Source organism: Asterias amurensis, chromosome 7, assembly GCF_032118995.1.
Source record: "Asterias amurensis chromosome 7, ASM3211899v1".
Classification (NCBI taxonomy): Eukaryota; Metazoa; Echinodermata; class Asteroidea; order Forcipulatida; family Asteriidae; genus Asterias; species Asterias amurensis.
Genome location: NC_092654.1, coordinates 20,576,031 through 20,593,588, shown reverse-complemented (window position 1 = coordinate 20,593,588; position 17,558 = coordinate 20,576,031). Strand labels below are relative to the sequence as shown.

Sequence of the window (17,558 nt, the reverse complement as noted above, 5' to 3'; positions counted from 1 at the left end):
GATGTACAATCTTCTATAAAGAGAAAAATATGTGGACCAAGAGACAATTATTAAAGCTCTCAGTATTGCAGCTGCCGCACATTCAAATACTATCTCGATCAAGTGTAGATTCGTAATGAATCTACAGTTAAAGGTAGAATCATATACGAATCTACACCTTTCATGTCATGATGTTTTCTCTATAATTTTAGAAAATAAACTGTTGGACACCATCAAAGGAGCTACAGGAAGCGGCCTTTCCGGCAGCAGCAGTCAAACTTACCCTGACCATGTCAACTCGTAAGTTTCATTCATGCGACCACGAGTATTGTAGATCTTGTAGATCTTTATAATGTGCTGAAACTTTAAACCAACACATTGATTCATTGTGCATTGTTACCGATATCGTGACAAAAAAACCGTATGCAGTAGGCTTTTTTCATTTTAGTTCATTTATTCATTTTAGAGTACAAAATAAATAACATGGTACTTGAAGGCCCCATTTTTTCTCAGCATGCCTAAAATTCAAGTTTTATTTAAATAATGAACTTGGATAGAAAGGTTTATAAAAAGTTTGCATGTAAACTATTTTTGTAGGTCATTTTTCCAAGGTTTTTTTTCCAGTTAAACTTTTGTTCAATTTACATCTCATAACATACGTAAACTATCATTTTCAATTGTCGTTATAGCTTTCTCTTTCAGAAGGTATAAGTAATTTATGAATGGAAGACGATTAATCCGAAAATATGTGTTTCTTTACAGAAAATCAAGTTCTGACAGCAATGAAGTGCCAGGTAAGTGAATCAATACGATCTTTTGGGGCTTTATGTTACCTATAATGTTGCTCATCTCAAGCCTTTAGTTCTTGACATGACTGCATCAGTGATCGTAATTTTCTAATAACAACAGCAAACTTCTTTTCAAACTTGGGACCTGTATCGTCTTCTCATTTAGTTTTTTTACCATTCCAAGTTTCTCTGGACGTCAGTATTGAATTATTCTGTTTGCATTTAAGCTTTAGGTGATACACAAAACCCAACTAAGTCTGCAAGTAAAGAAAGCGGCCCCTCTTCCCATGGCAGCAGTAGTCATGAAGACCCTGACCATGTCAAACCGTAAGTTTCATTCATGCGACCAAAAATGGTAGATCTTTGTTTTTTCCCCCAACAAAAATAAATAAAAAACATGAAGGCCTTGTATGTTTTTCTCAGCAAACCTTAAAGTTTAAGATTTCTTTAAATAACGAACTTGGATAGAACAGGTTAAGTAAACCCTGCATGTTAACTATTTTTGTAGGACGTTTTTTTAAGTAATAGTTTTTTTTTTCTGGAGCTGCTTTTGTTCAAATCACATCTCATTACATACGTAATATGTCATTTTCATTTGTTTTCTCTTTCAAAAGGTATAAGTAACTAACGAATGGTAGATGATTAATCCGAAAATGTATGTTTCTTAACAGAAAATCAAATCCTGGAAGCAATGAAGTGCCAGGTAAGTGAATCAATACGATCTATAGGGGCTTTATCTTACCAATAATGTTGCTCATCTCAAGCCTCTTGAATTCACTGCATCAGTTATCGTTATTTTCTGATAACAACGGCAAGCTTCTTTTCAAACTTGGCACCTGTATCCTTTTCTTAGTAGAATTGCTCCACCAAGCTGAGTTATACCTTGAAACTTTAAGACATTTTATGTTTTACCATTCCAATTTTCTCTGGACGTCATTATTGAATTATTCTGTTTGCACTTAAGCTTTAGGAGATACACACATTCCAACCAAGTCTGCGAGTAAAGAGAGCCGCCCCTCTTCCCATGGCAGCAGCAGTCTTAAAGACCCTGACCACGTCAACTCGTAAGTTTCATTCACGCGACCTCAAATTTGGTAGAACATTATTGTTTTTCCAAAATGTGCTGAAACTTAAAGGCAAAAATGTTGCCTTGGTGTGCATTGTGACGGATAACGTGAACAATTTCTGCAGAAGTCTTGTTCCATTTTACTGAGTTTATCGACTAAAAAAATATACAAAATTTAGGACCTATCTGTTTTTTCTCAGCAGACCTTTAAGTTTAACTTTTATTTAAATAACGAATTGTGATAAAAAAGCTTAAAAAGAACCTGTTTGTAAACTATTTGTGTAGGTCGTTTATCAGGGGTTTTATCTCGAGCTATTTTTTTTTTCCATTTCAACTCATTATATGAGTAAACTGTCGTTTTCGTTAGATATAATATAGTTTTGCCTTTCACAAGGTAAAGGTAAATTAACGAATGGTAGATGATTAATAAAAAAATTATGTTTCTTAACAGAAAACCAAGTTCTGAAAGCAATGAAGTGCCAGGTAAGTGAATCATCACGATCTCTATAGGGGCCTTATCTTTCCTATAACGTTGCTCAAATCAAGCCTTTAGTTCTTGACATGACTGCATCGGTGATCGTAATTTGCTGATAAGAACGGCAAGCTTCTTTTCAAACTTGGTACCGTGGAGAAGTACTGCCCTTTAAAGATATTATTTAACCACCAATTCTCTCTTTCTTTCATGTGACTACCTTCAGATGAAATTCCCGCGCATTTTTTCACCAAATTCAGCTTTTGTTTATTCCAAGTTATACCTTAAAGGATTTAAGAAATTTTATGTTTTACTTTTCTTAGTTTCTCTGGACGTCAGTGTTGAATTATTCTGTTTGCATTTAAGCTTTAGGTGATACACAAAACCCAACCAAGTCTGCAAGTAAAGAGAGCCGCCCCTCTTCCCCTGGCAGCAGCAGTCATACAGACCCTGACCACGTCAACTCGTAAGTTTAATTATTCGACCACATTTTGGTAGAATTTGTTTTTCTCCAGAATGTGCTGAAACTTAAAGTCAAGATGTTGCCTTGGTGTGAATTGTGACGGATAACGTGAACAATCTATGCAGAAGTCTTCTTCCATTTTACTGAGTTTGTCGTATACAAAATATACAAAAAAACTCAAAAAAATGTAGGCCCTTTCTGTTTTTCTCAGCGGACCTTTAAGTGTAAGTTTTATTTAAATAACGAGTTGGGATAAAAGGCTTAAGAAAAGCCTGCATGTAAACTATTTGTGTAGGTCGTTTGTCAGGTTTTTTTTAGCTTCTTTTGTTCAATTTACATCTCATTACATACGTAAACTGTCATTTTCTATTTGTATTATAGCTTTGTCTTTCAAAAGGTATAAGTAATTAACGATTGGTAGATGATTAATCCGTAAATCTATGTTTCTTAACAGAAAATCAAGTGATGAAAGCAATGAAGTGCCAGGTAAGTGAATCAATACGATCTCTAGGGGCTTTATCTAGTTGCTCATCTCAAGCCTTTAGTTCTTGAAATCACTGCATCAGTGATCGTAGTTATCTGATAACTTACAGCAAAATTCTTTTCAAACTTGGCACCGGTATCCTCTTCTTAGTAGAATCTTAGTATAGATTTTTGATCATGTATTTATATTGTGTTTTTTTCAGCACCTAATCCTCAGCCTTGCGATAGTCATCCATGCCAACATGGCGGTGTATGCCAAAATAAAGGACAATTATTTGAGTGTGTTTGCCCCAGTGGCTGCACAGGAAGACGCTGTGAAAATGGTAAGCATGTAATTATACACACCCAAGTTTAAGATGTGAGTGATGTGAATTGATGGCTTTTGATATTGATTGATATTTTTGTTTAATTTTGTCTTACATTAACTACAATGTATAGGACCTGTTCAAGACCCATGTGCGAATAACCCTTGCGAGCATGGGGGAGCATGTTCACCTTATGGATCCAGCTACCGATGCAGTTGCCCGTCAGCGTACATGGGTTCTAGATGCCAGTTAGGTATCAATGATTTTTACTTGTTCGAGCGTAGTTACTTCTGAACTGTGGAACACCAACTCTATGTTTTGTTTGGTCTTTGCCAATCAGTTATCAAGACCAAAAACACTTGAGCAGATCATTACGCACTGGTGTAACATGCCACTGTTACAAATACTGCTTCTTTTCATCTCCACTGACACAATTTGAACACAATAAACCCGAGAGGTATTGCTCTTCAAGTTATTATTTAATCACTAACTCTCGTTAACTTTGATCTGATTACCGATGACATTCCAATGCATTTTATCACCAAATTCGGGATGTGTTAATAACAAGTATTACCTGAAAGAATTTAATAAGCAATATTTATTTTAATCCACGATTCTCTGAACGCCAATGTTTAATTAATGTGTTCATATTAAATCTTTAGGAAAAACACAAAACCCAACCAAGTCTGCAAGTAACGAAAGCGGCCCCTCTTACCATGGCAGCAGTAGTCATGAAGACCCTGACCACGTCAACTCGTAAGTTTCATTCATGCGACCAAAAATGGTAGATCTTTGTTTAATCCCCCAACAAAAATAAATAAAAAACATGAAGGCCTTGTCTGTTTTTCTCAGCAAACCTTAAAGTTTAACATTTCTTTAAATAACGAACTTGGATAAAACAGGTTAAGTAAACCCTGCATGTTAACTATTTTTGTAGGACGATTTTGTAAGTAATAGTTTTTTTTTCTCAAGCTGCTTTTGTTCCAATCACATCTCATTACATACGTAATATGTCATTTTCATTTGTTTTCTCTTTCAAAAGGTATAAGTAACTAACGAATGGTAGATGATTAATCCGAAAATGTATGTTTCTTAACAGAAAATCAAATCCTGGAAGCAATGAAGTGCCAGGTAAGTGAATCATCACGATCTCTATAGGGGCCTTATCTTTCCTATAACGTTGCTCATCTCAAGCCTTTAGTTCTTGACATGACTGCATCGGTGATCGTAATTTGCTGATAACAACGGCAAGCTTCTTTTCAAACTTGGTACCGTAGAGAAGTAATGCCCTTTAAAGATATTATTTAACCACCAATTCTCACTTTATTTCATGTGACTACCTTCAGATGAAATTCCCGCGCATTGTTTTCACCAAATTCAGCTTTTGTTTATTCCAAATTATACCTTAAAGGATTTAAGAAATTTTATGTTTTACTTTTCCTAGTTTCTCTGGACGTCAGTGTTGAATTATTCTGTTTGCATTTAAGCTTTAGGTGATACACAAAACCCAACCAAGTCTGCAAGTAAAGAGAGCCGCCCCTCTTCCCCTGGCAGCAGCAGTCATACAGACCCTGACCACGTCAACTCGTAAGTTTAATTATTCGACCACATTAAGGTAGAATTTGTTTTTCTCCAGAATGTGCTGAAACTTAAAGTCAAGATGTTGCCTTGGTGTGAATTGTGACACGGATAACGTGAACAATCTATGCAGAAGTCTTCTTCCATTTTACTGAGTTTGTCGTATACAAAATATACAAAAAAACTCAAAAAAATGTAGGCCCTTTCTGTTTTTCTCAGCAGACCTTTAAGTGTAAGTTTTATTTAAATAACGAGTTGGGATAAAAGGCTTAAGAAAAGCCTGCATGTAAACTATTTGTGTAGGTCGTTTGTCAGGTTTTTTTTAGCTACTTTTGTTCAATTTACATCTCATTACATACGTAAACTGTCATTTTCTATTTGTATTATAGCTTTGTCTTTCAAAAGGTATAAGTAATTAACGATTGGTAGATGATTAATCCGTAAATCTATGTTTCTTAACAGAAAATCAAGTGATGAAAGCAATGAAGTGCCAGGTAAGTGAATCAATACGATCTCTAGGGGCTTTATCTAGTTGCTCATCTCAAGCCTTTAGTTCTTGAAATCACTGCATCAGTGATCGTAGTTATCTGATAACTTACAGCAAAATTCTTTTCAAACTTGGCACCGGTATCCTCTTCTTAGTAGAATCTTAGTATAGATTTTTGATCATGTATTTATATTGTGTTTTTTTCAGCACCTAATCCTCAGCCTTGCGATAGTCATCCATGCCAACATGGCGGTGTATGCCAAAATAAAGGACAATTATTTGAGTGTGTTTGCCCCAGTGGCTGCACAGGAAGACGCTGTGAAAATGGTAAGCATGTAATTATACACACCCAAGTTTAAGATGTGAGTGATGTGAATTGATGGCTTTTGATATTGATTGATATTTTTGTTTAATTTTGTCTTACATTAACTACAATGTATAGGACCTGTTCAAGACCCATGTGCGAATAACCCTTGCGAGCATGGGGGAGCATGTTCACCTTATGGATCCAGCTACCGATGCAGTTGCCCGTCAGCGTACATGGGTTCTAGATGCCAGTTAGGTATCAATGATTTTTACTTGTTCGAGCGTAGTTACTTCTGAACTGTGGAACACCAACTCTATGTTTTGTTTGGTCTTTGCCAATCAGTTATCAAGACCAAAAACACTTGAGCAGATCATTACGCACTGGTGTAACATGCCACTGTTACAAATACTGCTTCTTTTCATCTCCACTGACACAATTTGAACACAATAAACCCGAGAGGTATTGCTCTTCAAGTTATTATTTAATCACTAACTCTCGTTAACTTTGATCTGATTACCGATGACATTCCAATGCATTTTATCACCAAATTCGGGATGTGTTAATAACAAGTATTACCTGAAAGAATTTAATAAGCAATATTTATTTTAATCCACGATTCTCTGAACGCCAATGTTTAATTAATGTGTTCATATTAAATCTTTAGGAAAAACACAAAACCCAACCAAGTCTGCAAGTAACGAAAGCGGCCCCTCTTCCCATGGCAGCAGTAGTCATGAAGACCCTGACCACGTCAACTCGTAAGTTTCATTCATGCGACCAAAAATGGTAGATCTTTGTTTAATCCCCCAACAAAAATAAATAAAAAACATGAAGGCCTTGTCTGTTTTTCTCAGCAAACCTTAAAGTTTAACATTTCTTTAAATAACGAACTTGGATAAAACAGGTTAAGTAAACCCTGCATGTTAACTATTTTTGTAGGACGATTTTGTAAGTAATAGTTTTTTTTCTCAAGCTGCTTTTGTTCCAATCACATCTCATTACATACGTAATATGTCATTTTCATTTGTTTTCTCTTTCAAAAGGTATAAGTAACTAACGAATGGTAGATGATTAATCCGAAAATGTATGTTTCTTAACAGAAAATCAAATCCTGGAAGCAATGAAGTGCCAGGTAAGTGAATCATCACGATCTCTATAGGGGCCTTATCTTTCCTATAACGTTGCTCATCTCAAGCCTTTAGTTCTTGACATGACTGCATCGGTGATCGTAATTTGCTGATAACAACGGCAAGCTTCTTTTCAAACTTGGTACCGTAGAGAAGTAATGCCCTTTAAAGATATTATTTAACCACCAATTCTCACTTTATTTCATGTGACTACCTTCAGATGAAATTCCCGCGCATTGTTTTCACCAAATTCAGCTTTTGTTTATTCCAAATTATACCTTAAAGGATTTAAGAAATTTTATGTTTTACTTTTCCTAGTTTCTCTGGACGTCAGTGTTGAATTATTCTGTTTGCATTTAAGCTTTAGGTGATACACAAAACCCAACCAAGTCTGCAAGTAAAGAGAGCCGCCCCTCTTCCCCTGGCAGCAGCAGTCATACAGACCCTGACCACGTCAACTCGTAAGTTTAATTATTCGACCACATTTTGGTAGAATTTGTTTTTCTCCAGAATGTGCTGAAACTTAAAGTCAAGATGTTGCCTTGGTGTGAATTGTGACACGGATAACGTGAACAATCTATGCAGAAGTCTTCTTCCATTTTACTGAGTTTGTCGTATACAAAATATACAAAAAAACTCAAAAAAATGTAGGCCCTTTCTGTTTTTCTCAGCAGACCTTTAAGTGTAAGTTTTATTTAAATAACGAGTTGGGATAAAAGGCTTAAGAAAAGCCTGCATGTAAACTATTTGTGTAGGTCGTTTGTCAGGTTTTTTTTAGCTACTTTTGTTCAATTTACATCTCATTACATACGTAAACTGTCATTTTCTATTTGTATTATAGCTTTGTCTTTCAAAAGGTATAAGTAATTAACGATTGGTAGATGATTAATCCGTAAATCTATGTTTCTTAACAGAAAATCAAGTGATGAAAGCAATGAAGTGCCAGGTAAGTGAATCAATACGATCTCTAGGGGCTTTATCTAGTTGCTCATCTCAAGCCTTTAGTTCTTGAAATCACTGCATCAGTGATCGTAGTTATCTGATAACTTACAGCAAAATTCTTTTCAAACTTGGCACCGGTATCCTCTTCTTAGTAGAATCTTAGTATAGATTTTTGATCATGTATTTATATTGTGTTTTTTTCAGCACCTAATCCTCAGCCTTGCGATAGTCATCCATGCCAACATGGCGGTGTATGCCAAAATAAAGGACAATTATTTGAGTGTGTTTGCCCCAGTGGCTGCACAGGAAGACGCTGTGAAAATGGTAAGCATGTAATTATACACACCCAAGTTTAAGATGTGAGTGATGTGAATTGATGGCTTTTGATATTGATTGATATTTTTGTTTAATTTTGTCTTACATTAACTACAATGTATAGGACCTGTTCAAGACCCATGTGCGAATAACCCTTGCGAGCATGGGGGAGCATGTTCACCTTATGGATCCAGCTACCGATGCAGTTGCCCGTCAGCGTACATGGGTTCTAGATGCCAGTTAGGTATCAATGATTTTTACTTGTTCGAGCGTAGTTACTTCTGAACTGTGGAACACCAACTCTATGTTTTGTTTGGTCTTTGCCAATCAGTTATCAAGACCAAAAACACTTGAGCAGATCATTACGCACTGGTGTAACATGCCACTGTTACAAATACTGCTTCTTTTCATCTCCACTGACACAATTTGAACACAATAAACCCGAGAGGTATTGCTCTTCAAGTTATTATTTAATCACTAACTCTCGTTAACTTTGATCTGATTACCGATGACATTCCAATGCATTTTATCACCAAATTCGGGATGTGTTAATAACAAGTATTACCTGAAAGAATTTAATAAGCAATATTTATTTTAATCCACGATTCTCTGAACGCCAATGTTTAATTAATGTGTTCATATTAAATCTTTAGGAAAAACACAAAACCCAACCAAGTCTGCAAGTAACGAAAGCGGCCCCTCTTCCCATGGCAGCAGTAGTCATGAAGACCCTGACCACGTCAACTCGTAAGTTTCATTCATGCGACCAAAAATGGTAGATCTTTGTTTAATCCCCCAACAAAAATAAATAAAAAACATGAAGGCCTTGTCTGTTTTTCTCAGCAAACCTTAAAGTTTAACATTTCTTTAAATAACGAACTTGGATAAAACAGGTTAAGTAAACCCTGCATGTTAACTATTTTTGTAGGACGATTTTGTAAGTAATAGTTTTTTTTCTCAAGCTGCTTTTGTTCCAATCACATCTCATTACATACGTAATATGTCATTTTCATTTGTTTTCTCTTTCAAAAGGTATAAGTAACTAACGAATGGTAGATGATTAATCCGAAAATGTATGTTTCTTAACAGAAAATCAAATCCTGGAAGCAATGAAGTGCCAGGTAAGTGAATCATCACGATCTCTATAGGGGCCTTATCTTTCCTATAACGTTGCTCATCTCAAGCCTTTAGTTCTTGACATGACTGCATCGGTGATCGTAATTTGCTGATAACAACGGCAAGCTTCTTTTCAAACTTGGTACCGTAGAGAAGTAATGCCCTTTAAAGATATTATTTAACCACCAATTCTCACTTTATTTCATGTGACTACCTTCAGATGAAATTCCCGCGCATTGTTTTCACCAAATTCAGCTTTTGTTTATTCCAAATTATACCTTAAAGGATTTAAGAAATTTTATGTTTTACTTTTCCTAGTTTCTCTGGACGTCAGTGTTGAATTATTCTGTTTGCATTTAAGCTTTAGGTGATACACAAAACCCAACCAAGTCTGCAAGTAAAGAGAGCCGCCCCTCTTCCCCTGGCAGCAGCAGTCATACAGACCCTGACCACGTCAACTCGTAAGTTTAATTATTCGACCACATTTTGGTAGAATTTGTTTTTCTCCAGAATGTGCTGAAACTTAAAGTCAAGATGTTGCCTTGGTGTGAATTGTGACACGGATAACGTGAACAATCTATGCAGAAGTCTTCTTCCATTTTACTGAGTTTGTCGTATACAAAATATACAAAAAAACTCAAAAAAATGTAGGCCCTTTCTGTTTTTCTCAGCAGACCTTTAAGTGTAAGTTTTATTTAAATAACGAGTTGGGATAAAAGGCTTAAGAAAAGCCTGCATGTAAACTATTTGTGTAGGTCGTTTGTCAGGTTTTTTTTAGCTACTTTTGTTCAATTTACATCTCATTACATACGTAAACTGTCATTTTCTATTTGTATTATAGCTTTGTCTTTCAAAAGGTATAAGTAATTAACGATTGGTAGATGATTAATCCGTAAATCTATGTTTCTTAACAGAAAATCAAGTGATGAAAGCAATGAAGTGCCAGGTAAGTGAATCAATACGATCTCTAGGGGCTTTATCTAGTTGCTCATCTCAAGCCTTTAGTTCTTGAAATCACTGCATCAGTGATCGTAGTTATCTGATAATTTACAGCAAAATTCTTTTCAAACTTGGCACCGGTATCCTCTTCTTAGTAGAATCTTAGTATAGATTTTTGATCATGTATTTATATTGTGTTTTTTTCAGCACCTAATCCTCAGCCTTGCGATAGTCATCCATGCCAACATGGCGGTGTATGCCAAAATAAAGGACAATTATTTGAGTGTGTTTGCCCCAGTGGCTGCTCAGGAAGACGCTGTGAAAATGGTAAGCATGTAATTATACACACCCAAGTTTAAGATGTGAGTGATGTGAATTGATGGCTTTTGATATTGATTGATATTTTTGTTTAATTTTGTCTTACTTTAACTACAATGTATAGGACCTGTTCAAGACCCATGTGCGAATAACCCTTGCGAGCATGGGGGAGCATGTTCACCTTATGGATCCAGCTACCGATGCAGTTGCCCGTCAGCGTACATGGGTTCTAGATGCCAGTTAGGTATCAATGATTTTTACTTGTTCGAGCGTAGTTACTTCTGAACTGTGGAACACCAACTCTATGTTTTGTTTGGTCTTTGCCAATCAGTTATCAAGACCAAAAACACTTGAGCAGATCATTACGCACTGGTGTAACATGCCACTGTTACAAATACTGCTTCTTTTCATCTCCACTGACACAATTTGAACACAATAAACCCGAGAGGTATTGCTCTTCAAGTTATTATTTAATCACTAACTCTCGTTAACTTTGATCTGATTACCGATGACATTCCAATGCATTTTATCACCAAATTCGGGATGTGTTAATAACAAGTATTACCTGAAAGAATTTAATAAGCAATATTTATTTTAATCCACGATTCTCTGAACGCCAATGTTTAATTAATGTGTTCATATTAAATCTTTAGGAAAAACACAAAACCCAACCAAGTCTGCAAGTAACGAAAGCGGCCCCTCTTCCCATGGCAGCAGTAGTCATGAAGACCCTGACCACGTCAACTCGTAAGTTTCATTCATGCGACCAAAAATGGTAGATCTTTGTTTAATCCCCCAACAAAAATAAATAAAAAACATGAAGGCCTTGTCTGTTTTTCTCAGCAAACCTTAAAGTTTAACATTTCTTTAAATAACGAACTTGGATAAAACAGGTTAAGTAAACCCTGCATGTTAACTATTTTTGTAGGACGATTTTGTAAGTAATAGTTTTTTTTCTCAAGCTGCTTTTGTTCCAATCACATCTCATTACATACGTAATATGTCATTTTCATTTGTTTTCTCTTTCAAAAGGTATAAGTAACTAACGAATGGTAGATGATTAATCCGAAAATGTATGTTTCTTAACAGAAAATCAAATCCTGGAAGCAATGAAGTGCCAGGTAAGTGAATCATCACGATCTCTATAGGGGCCTTATCTTTCCTATAACGTTGCTCATCTCAAGCCTTTAGTTCTTGACATGACTGCATCGGTGATCGTAATTTGCTGATAACAACGGCAAGCTTCTTTTCAAACTTGGTACCGTAGAGAAGTAATGCCCTTTAAAGATATTATTTAACCACCAATTCTCACTTTATTTCATGTGACTACCTTCAGATGAAATTCCCGCGCATTGTTTTCACCAAATTCAGCTTTTGTTTATTCCAAATTATACCTTAAAGGATTTAAGAAATTTTATGTTTTACTTTTCCTAGTTTCTCTGGACGTCAGTGTTGAATTATTCTGTTTGCATTTAAGCTTTAGGTGATACACAAAACCCAACCAAGTCTGCAAGTAAAGAGAGCCGCCCCTCTTCCCCTGGCAGCAGCAGTCATACAGACCCTGACCACGTCAACTCGTAAGTTTAATTATTCGACCACATTTTGGTAGAATTTGTTTTTCTCCAGAATGTGCTGAAACTTAAAGTCAAGATGTTGCCTTGGTGTGAATTGTGACACGGATAACGTGAACAATCTATGCAGAAGTCTTCTTCCATTTTACTGAGTTTGTCGTATACAAAATATACAAAAAAACTCAAAAAAATGTAGGCCCTTTCTGTTTTTCTCAGCAGACCTTTAAGTGTAAGTTTTATTTAAATAACGAGTTGGGATAAAAGGCTTAAGAAAAGCCTGCATGTAAACTATTTGTGTAGGTCGTTTGTCAGGTTTTTTTTAGCTACTTTTGTTCAATTTACATCTCATTACATACGTAAACTGTCATTTTCTATTTGTATTATAGCTTTGTCTTTCAAAAGGTATAAGTAATTAACGATTGGTAGATGATTAATCCGTAAATCTATGTTTCTTAACAGAAAATCAAGTGATGAAAGCAATGAAGTGCCAGGTAAGTGAATCAATACGATCTCTAGGGGCTTTATCTAGTTGCTCATCTCAAGCCTTTAGTTCTTGAAATCACTGCATCAGTGATCGTAGTTATCTGATAATTTACAGCAAAATTCTTTTCAAACTTGGCACCGGTATCCTCTTCTTAGTAGAATCTTAGTATAGATTTTTGATCATGTATTTATATTGTGTTTTTTTCAGCACCTAATCCTCAGCCTTGCGATAGTCATCCATGCCAACATGGCGGTGTATGCCAAAATAAAGGACAATTATTTGAGTGTGTTTGCCCCAGTGGCTGCTCAGGAAGACGCTGTGAAAATGGTAAGCATGTAATTATACACACCCAAGTTTAAGATGTGAGTGATGTGAATTGATGGCTTTTGATATTGATTGATATTTTTGTTTAATTTTGTCTTACTTTAACTACAATGTATAGGACCTGTTCAAGACCCATGTGCGAATAACCCTTGCGAGCATGGGGGAGCATGTTCACCTTATGGATCCAGCTACCGATGCAGTTGCCCGTCAGCGTACATGGGTTCTAGATGCCAGTTAGGTATCAATGATTTTTACTTGTTCGAGCGTAGTTACTTCTGAACTGTGGAACACCAACTCTATGTTTTGTTTGGTCTTTGCCAATCAGTTATCAAGACCAAAAACACTTGAGCAGATCATTACGCACTGGTGTAACATGCCACTGTTACAAATACTGCTTCTTTTCATCTCCACTGACACAATTTGAACACAATAAACCCGAGAGGTATTGCTCTTCAAGTTATTATTTAATCACTAACTCTCGTTAACTTTGATCTGATTACCGATGACATTCCAATGCATTTTATCACCAAATTCGGGATGTGTTAATAACAAGTATTACCTGAAAGAATTTAATAAGCAATATTTATTTTAATCCACGATTCTCTGAACGCCAATGTTTAATTAATGTGTTCATATTAAATCTTTAGGAAAAACACAAAACCCAACCAAGTCTGCAAGTAACGAAAGCGGCCCCTCTTCCCATGGCAGCAGTAGTCATGAAGACCCTGACCACGTCAACTCGTAAGTTTCATTCATGCGACCAAAAATGGTAGATCTTTGTTTAATCCCCCAACAAAAATAAATAAAAAACATGAAGGCCTTGTCTGTTTTTCTCAGCAAACCTTAAAGTTTAACATTTCTTTAAATAACGAACTTGGATAAAACAGGTTAAGTAAACCCTGCATGTTAACTATTTTTGTAGGACGATTTTGTAAGTAATAGTTTTTTTTCTCAAGCTGCTTTTGTTCCAATCACATCTCATTACATACGTAATATGTCATTTTCATTTGTTTTCTCTTTCAAAGGTATAAGTAACTAACGAATGGTAGATGATTAATCCGAAAATGTATGTTTCTTAACAGAAAATCAAATCCTGGAAGCAATGAAGTGCCAGGTAAGTGAATCATCACGATCTCTATAGGGGCCTTATCTTTCCTATAACGTTGCTCATCTCAAGCCTTTAGTTCTTGACATGACTGCATCGGTGATCGTAATTTGCTGATAACAACGGCAAGCTTCTTTTCAAACTTGGTACCGTAGAGAAGTAATGCCCTTTAAAGATATTATTTAACCACCAATTCTCACTTTATTTCATGTGACTACCTTCAGATGAAATTCCCGCGCATTGTTTTCACCAAATTCAGCTTTTGTTTATTCCAAATTATACCTTAAAGGATTTAAGAAATTTTATGTTTTACTTTTCCTAGTTTCTCTGGACGTCAGTGTTGAATTATTCTGTTTGCATTTAAGCTTTAGGTGATACACAAAACCCAACCAAGTCTGCAAGTAAAGAGAGCCGCCCCTCTTCCCCTGGCAGCAGCAGTCATACAGACCCTGACCACGTCAACTCGTAAGTTTAATTATTCGACCACATTTTGGTAGAATTTGTTTTTCTCCAGAATGTGCTGAAACTTAAAGTCAAGATGTTGCCTTGGTGTGAATTGTGACACGGATAACGTGAACAATCTATGCAGAAGTCTTCTTCCATTTTACTGAGTTTGTCGTATACAAAATATACAAAAAAACTCAAAAAAATGTAGGCCCTTTCTGTTTTTCTCAGCAGACCTTTAAGTGTAAGTTTTATTTAAATAACGAGTTGGGATAAAAGGCTTAAGAAAAGCCTGCATGTAAACTATTTGTGTAGGTCGTTTGTCAGGTTTTTTTTAGCTACTTTTGTTCAATTTACATCTCATTACATACGTAAACTGTCATTTTCTATTTGTATTATAGCTTTGTCTTTCAAAAGGTATAAGTAATTAACGATTGGTAGATGATTAATCCGTAAATCTATGTTTCTTAACAGAAAATCAAGTGATGAAAGCAATGAAGTGCCAGGTAAGTGAATCAATACGATCTCTAGGGGCTTTATCTAGTTGCTCATCTCAAGCCTTTAGTTCTTGAAATCACTGCATCAGTGATCGTAGTTATCTGATAACTTACAGCAAAATTCTTTTCAAACTTGGCACCGGTATCCTCTTCTTAGTAGAATCTTAGTATAGATTTTTGATCATGTATTTATATTGTGTTTTTTTCAGCACCTAATCCTCAGCCTTGCGATAGTCATCCATGCCAACATGGCGGTGTATGCCAAAATAAAGGACAATTATTTGAGTGTGTTTGCCCCAGTGGCTGCACAGGAAGACGCTGTGAAAATGGTAAGCATGTAATTATACACACCCAAGTTTAAGATGTGAGTGATGTGAATTGATGGCTTTTGATATTGATTGATATTTTTGTTTAATTTTGTCTTACATTAACTACAATGTATAGGACCTGTTCAAGACCCATGTGCGAATAACCCTTGCGAGCATGGGGGAGCATGTTCACCTTATGGATCCAGCTACCGATGCAGTTGCCCGTCAGCGTACATGGGTTCTAGATGCCAGTTAGGTATCAATGATTTTTACTTGTTCGAGCGTAGTTACTTCTGAACTGTGGAACACCAACTCTATGTTTTGTTTGGTCTTTGCCAATCAGTTATCAAGACCAAAAACACTTGAGCAGATCATTACGCACTGGTGTAACATGCCACTGTTACAAATACTGCTTCTTTTCATCTCCACTGACACAATTTGAACACAATAAACCCGAGAGGTATTGCTCTTCAAGTTATTATTTAATCACTAACTCTCGTTAACTTTGATCTGATTACCGATGACATTCCAATGCATTTTATCACCAAATTCGGGATGTGTTAATAACAAGTATTACCTGAAAGAATTTAATAAGCAATATTTATTTTAATCCACGATTCTCTGAACGCCAATGTTTAATTAATGTGTTCATATTAAATCTTTAGGAAAAACACAAAACCCAACCAAGTCTGCAAGTAACGAAAGCGGCCCCTCTTCCCATGGCAGCAGTAGTCATGAAGACCCTGACCACGTCAACTCGTAAGTTTCATTCATGCGACCAAAAATGGTAGATCTTTGTTTAATCCCCCAACAAAAATAAATAAAAAACATGAAGGCCTTGTCTGTTTTTCTCAGCAAACCTTAAAGTTTAACATTTCTTTAAATAACGAACTTGGATAAAACAGGTTAAGTAAACCCTGCATGTTAACTATTTTTGTAGGACGATTTTGTAAGTAATAGTTTTTTTTCTCAAGCTGCTTTTGTTCCAATCACATCTCATTACATACGTAATATGTCATTTTCATTTGTTTTCTCTTTCAAAAGGTATAAGTAACTAACGAATGGTAGATGATTAATCCGAAAATGTATGTTTCTTAACAGAAAATCAAATCCTGGAAGCAATGAAGTGCCAGGTAAGTGAATCATCACGATCTCTATAGGGGCCTTATCTTTCCTATAACGTTGCTCATCTCAAGCCTTTAGTTCTTGACATGACTGCATCGGTGATCGTAATTTGCTGATAACAACGGCAAGCTTCTTTTCAAACTTGGTACCGTAGAGAAGTAATGCCCTTTAAAGATATTATTTAACCACCAATTCTCACTTTATTTCATGTGACTACCTTCAGATGAAATTCCCGCGCATTGTTTTCACCAAATTCAGCTTTTGTTTATTCCAAATTATACCTTAAAGGATTTAAGAAATTTTATGTTTTACTTTTCCTAGTTTCTCTGGACGTCAGTGTTGAATTATTCTGTTTGCATTTAAGCTTTAGGTGATACACAAAACCCAACCAAGTCTGCAAGTAAAGAGAGCCGCCCCTCTTCCCCTGGCAGCAGCAGTCATACAGACCCTGACCACGTCAACTCGTAAGTTTAATTATTCGACCACATTTTGGTAGAATTTGTTTTTCTCCAGAATGTGCTGAAACTTAAAGTCAAGATGTTGCCTTGGTGTGAATTGTGACACGGATAACGTGAACAATCTATGCAGAAGTCTTCTTCCATTTTACTGAGTTTGTCGTATACAAAATATACAAAAAAACTCAAAAAAATGTAGGCCCTTTCTGTTTTTCTCAGCAGACCTTTAAGTGTAAGTTTTATTTAAATAACGAGTTGGGATAAAAGGCTTAAGAAAAGCCTGCATGTAAACTATTTGTGTAGGTCGTTTGTCAGGTTTTTTTTAGCTACTTTTGTTCAATTTACATCTCATTACATACGTAAACTGTCATTTTCTATTTGTATTATAGCTTTGTCTTTCAAAAGGTATAAGTAATTAACGATTGGTAGATGATTAATCCGTAAATCTATGTTTCTTAACAGAAAATCAAGTGATGAAAGCAATGAAGTGCCAGGTAAGTGAATCAATACGATCTCTAGGGGCTTTATCTAGTTGCTCATCTCAAGCCTTTAGTTCTTGA

At 35.8% G+C, this 17,558-nt stretch overlaps 1 protein-coding gene across 1 annotated transcript in view; it reads left to right on the top strand.

Annotated features, from left to right (window-relative positions):
• Nucleotides 1–17,558, top strand: part of LOC139939636 (uncharacterized) — a 64,175-nt gene that overhangs the window by 9,619 nt on the left and 36,998 nt on the right. Inside the window, exons 6-31 of the mRNA XM_071935679.1 lie at nucleotides 192–279; nucleotides 1,439–1,470; nucleotides 2,672–2,771; nucleotides 3,223–3,254; nucleotides 3,455–3,574; nucleotides 3,690–3,809; nucleotides 6,593–6,686; nucleotides 7,029–7,060; nucleotides 7,417–7,516; nucleotides 7,970–8,001; nucleotides 8,202–8,321; nucleotides 8,437–8,556; nucleotides 8,966–9,059; nucleotides 9,402–9,433; nucleotides 9,790–9,889; nucleotides 10,343–10,374; nucleotides 12,163–12,262; nucleotides 12,716–12,747; nucleotides 12,948–13,067; nucleotides 13,183–13,302; nucleotides 13,712–13,805; nucleotides 14,147–14,178; nucleotides 14,535–14,634; nucleotides 15,088–15,119; nucleotides 16,908–17,007; nucleotides 17,461–17,492. Coding sequence (XP_071791780.1) covers nucleotides 192–279; nucleotides 1,439–1,470; nucleotides 2,672–2,771; nucleotides 3,223–3,254; nucleotides 3,455–3,574; nucleotides 3,690–3,809; nucleotides 6,593–6,686; nucleotides 7,029–7,060; nucleotides 7,417–7,516; nucleotides 7,970–8,001; nucleotides 8,202–8,321; nucleotides 8,437–8,556; nucleotides 8,966–9,059; nucleotides 9,402–9,433; nucleotides 9,790–9,889; nucleotides 10,343–10,374; nucleotides 12,163–12,262; nucleotides 12,716–12,747; nucleotides 12,948–13,067; nucleotides 13,183–13,302; nucleotides 13,712–13,805; nucleotides 14,147–14,178; nucleotides 14,535–14,634; nucleotides 15,088–15,119; nucleotides 16,908–17,007; nucleotides 17,461–17,492 — 2,010 coding nt within the window. The remainder of the gene's footprint in view (nucleotides 1–191; nucleotides 280–1,438; nucleotides 1,471–2,671; nucleotides 2,772–3,222; nucleotides 3,255–3,454; nucleotides 3,575–3,689; nucleotides 3,810–6,592; nucleotides 6,687–7,028; nucleotides 7,061–7,416; nucleotides 7,517–7,969; nucleotides 8,002–8,201; nucleotides 8,322–8,436; nucleotides 8,557–8,965; nucleotides 9,060–9,401; nucleotides 9,434–9,789; nucleotides 9,890–10,342; nucleotides 10,375–12,162; nucleotides 12,263–12,715; nucleotides 12,748–12,947; nucleotides 13,068–13,182; nucleotides 13,303–13,711; nucleotides 13,806–14,146; nucleotides 14,179–14,534; nucleotides 14,635–15,087; nucleotides 15,120–16,907; nucleotides 17,008–17,460; nucleotides 17,493–17,558) is intronic.